The following is a 2,746-nucleotide window of genomic DNA, read 5'->3' as shown; positions in this document are numbered from 1 at the left end:
ATATGATTAAAACAGTTGCCGTCCTCCGCCGTTTATTTTTCTCGTCGTTTCTTCGCCCCTTCCCGCTGCCTCGCCGCTTCATGCCTGCCCACACAGAGAGACAGAGACGCTGAGGGAAGAGGGGGGCGAAGGAGAAGGGAGGGTTCTTTCATTTTCTCCTCCACTCTTTTTTTTTTCCTTGCGTGTGGGTTAGTTGAGGGCACGGCGCTGCACAATGCGCTCTTCGGTGACGTCTTCGTGCATGATCGTCTCCTCCGGTGGAAGCGACTTCATACGTCGTGCCCACAACCGGCTCCAGGGCGACGACGCGATGAGTTCCGCGCGCTGCGTCCCCAGTTCCTTATCACGGTGATACCGTGCGATATCCCGCATGCGCTTAATGTACTTCTCCTGCTTCTCCTGGAGGACCCGCCGCATCTCGGCTTCCTCTCGCTCCTTCTGCTCCTTCAACTCCCGTTCGTACCGCTGGCTGTACTCGCTCAGGTGGTCGCGCACGTTCTTCACCTCCTCCGCCGTCAGCACCGGCGGTGCTAGGGGCCGCCACGATAAGTGTGACAGCTGACGCACCTGCTTGCTCATCAACTCTCTGCCGTTTAGGTCAAAGATACGGAACTGGTTGTCGGCGGAGCTCTTCAGTGCCGACACCCAGGAGGCGTAGAAGCGGCCTGTGGGGTCCCACGCCGTGTCCGTCACAGGCACCGAGTGCTTCTCCAGCTGAACCACCATGCCGTTGTCATTGATGCCGTAGAAGTGCAGGATGGACTTGTTGTAGTTCGTGGCGACCACGCGGGCACCACGCGGGGCCCAGAAGAGATGCGTCGCACTCGTCACATAACGTCCGAGCAGCTTCAGTTGCTTTTTAATGTTGTAAATACGCATCTCGGACGTCGAGCCAATGTCCCCCGTCTTGGAAGTGTCGTCGAAGATGACGGCGAAGTGCGGGCCAGACGGCTGCCACGCAAAACGACCGGCAGAAAGGCCTCTTTCCACCTGCAGCTGCAGCACAGCGGCGCTCTTCGCGCCAATAACAAACAGGGCGTACTCGGTGGAGCGTAATTTGGTGATTTTGACGACAAGGTGGGTGCCCTGCGGGTGCCAGAGGAGGTCTAGCCTCTCCGCCTGTAAAAAGTTTCGCTGCGCAATGATCTCCTCACGCACGAGGTTGTCCTCCACCACGATGTCTTGAATGGTAACCTTCCACCCTTGATTGGCGCCGAGCTCCATGACGACGGCCATTTGTGTTTCCACGGCCGGATTCCACTCCACCGTTTTCAGACCGGGGACGGAGAATGTGTGCGACATCGGCGTCGTGGTGGCGGCGGCCTGCAGCACTCGCATCGTCTCGGCACGGTAAATGAAGAGTTTACCAGGGGCGCCAGGCTCCAGGCTAGCGTGCGAGATGGCAACAAGTGAATCCCCCGCACTGAAGCGAGTAATGGGCCACTTTTCGGTGTCCACAAGATCGAGACCGCCGAGTGTGCGAATCTTTTTTGCCGTACGGATATCCCACACGCTCACATCGTTCAGGGTCTTCACTACAAGGTACTTCTCCTGGGGTGACACCAGGAACGCCGTGATGTCAAGCTCCGGCACCTCGAACAGCAGATTCATCTGCCGTCCACCCCACAACTTCAGGCCACTTGTGTGCTGTGAGATGATCATGCGGCCAAAGGTCGACCACGCCGGCATCGGACGCACCGCCGTCAGGGGGCCGTAGACGAGCCCGGCCCCAAGCTTCTTTTGCCGCCGCTCCATTTCTGTCCATTGACCCAGCGAATCAGTCTTTAGTGCGCGTGGCTTTCGGTACAACTCCTCCTTGAGGGTCATGTAATTAAACCAATACCATTCCACGTCAAAGGACTCCCCTTGCTTAATAAAGAACTGTGGCCGCGCCATGACGTCCTCGCTCATGGTGTGTGCGAGATCGGCGTCCACGTCGTCCGCCAGCTCAGGCGGGTGGTACTCCTCCTTTGGTCCGCCTGCCGCCTGTAAGGAAGACCATCGGTACGTTGTGAGAACATCTGTCTTTGTGAATCGGTACAGATTGAGTCGTGCCAGGGCATCCTCGGCGTTGGAAACGGTGCCAAAGGAAAGAAACGCACCCGTCACGAGGCCTGTGGTCTCGTCCAGGACTAAGTGAATAGTGAAGTTCTCGTGGCCGAGAACCTCCGTCACCTTCTTCGTCATGTGTCGCAAGAAGAGCACACGCTTCTCGGGCGTCACGTTGTTTGGGAGGCCATTGACAATAATATGCCTCGACATTTGAACCTCGTCCGTCATGGTGGCAGGCTCTTTTTTCCCACGCGCGCGCTCTCGCCTTCCTTCGCCCGGCGGTGTGTTTTATCGCCGCACTGCTTAGCCCGCTTGGGTGTCGACGCGCCGTCCGCCCTTTACTATTATTTTTATTATTATTGTTTTTTTTCCCCCTTTACTTCTGCTTTCTTATGTGAAACGCAAGAACGTTATTTTACGTCTCCTTTTCTTTTTTTTTGTCCCCCCCCCACCAGCCTCCCAGGTAGAAAGTTCGAAGGATATATATATATATATGTGCCTGTGTCTGTATGTTTCTTTCTTTCCTTCACCTCCTTCTTCTTTTGTTTTGTTCAGACGTTCGTTTTGGCGCGGAGCCGCTTGTCGTCGCTGCCCCTCTCTGTTGCGACGCGAGAGAGAGAGAGAGAGAGAGAGAGAGAGAGAGAGAGAGAGAGAGAGAGAGACGAGGAGGCGTGCATAGAAAAGAAGGAGGTCG

At 56.2% G+C, this 2,746-nt stretch overlaps 1 protein-coding gene across 1 annotated transcript, besides 2 other annotated features; it reads right to left on the bottom strand.

Annotated features, from left to right (window-relative positions):
* Positions 1–189: 189 nt before the first annotated feature.
* Positions 190–2,280, bottom strand: Tco025E_03875 (putative translation initiation factor; the record flags this gene model as incomplete). Its single annotated transcript, XM_029370792.1, has 1 exon — positions 190–2,280. One exon carries the CDS (start codon positions 2,278–2,280, stop codon positions 190–192), a length of 2,091 nt encoding a protein of 696 aa, XP_029229071.1.
* A 110-nt stretch (positions 2,281–2,390) lies between these two features.
* Positions 2,391–2,422: a microsatellite.
* A 240-nt stretch (positions 2,423–2,662) lies between these two features.
* Positions 2,663–2,714: a microsatellite.
* Positions 2,715–2,746: the final 32 nt, after the last annotated feature.

This window comes from Trypanosoma conorhini (assembly GCF_003719485.1).
Source record: "Trypanosoma conorhini strain 025E chromosome Unknown Tco_14.4_contig_00186, whole genome shotgun sequence".
Taxonomy (NCBI): domain Eukaryota; phylum Euglenozoa; class Kinetoplastea; order Trypanosomatida; family Trypanosomatidae; genus Trypanosoma; species Trypanosoma conorhini.
Note: the sequence above shows the minus strand (reverse complement) of the source record. Positions and strands in the feature narration are given on the sequence as shown.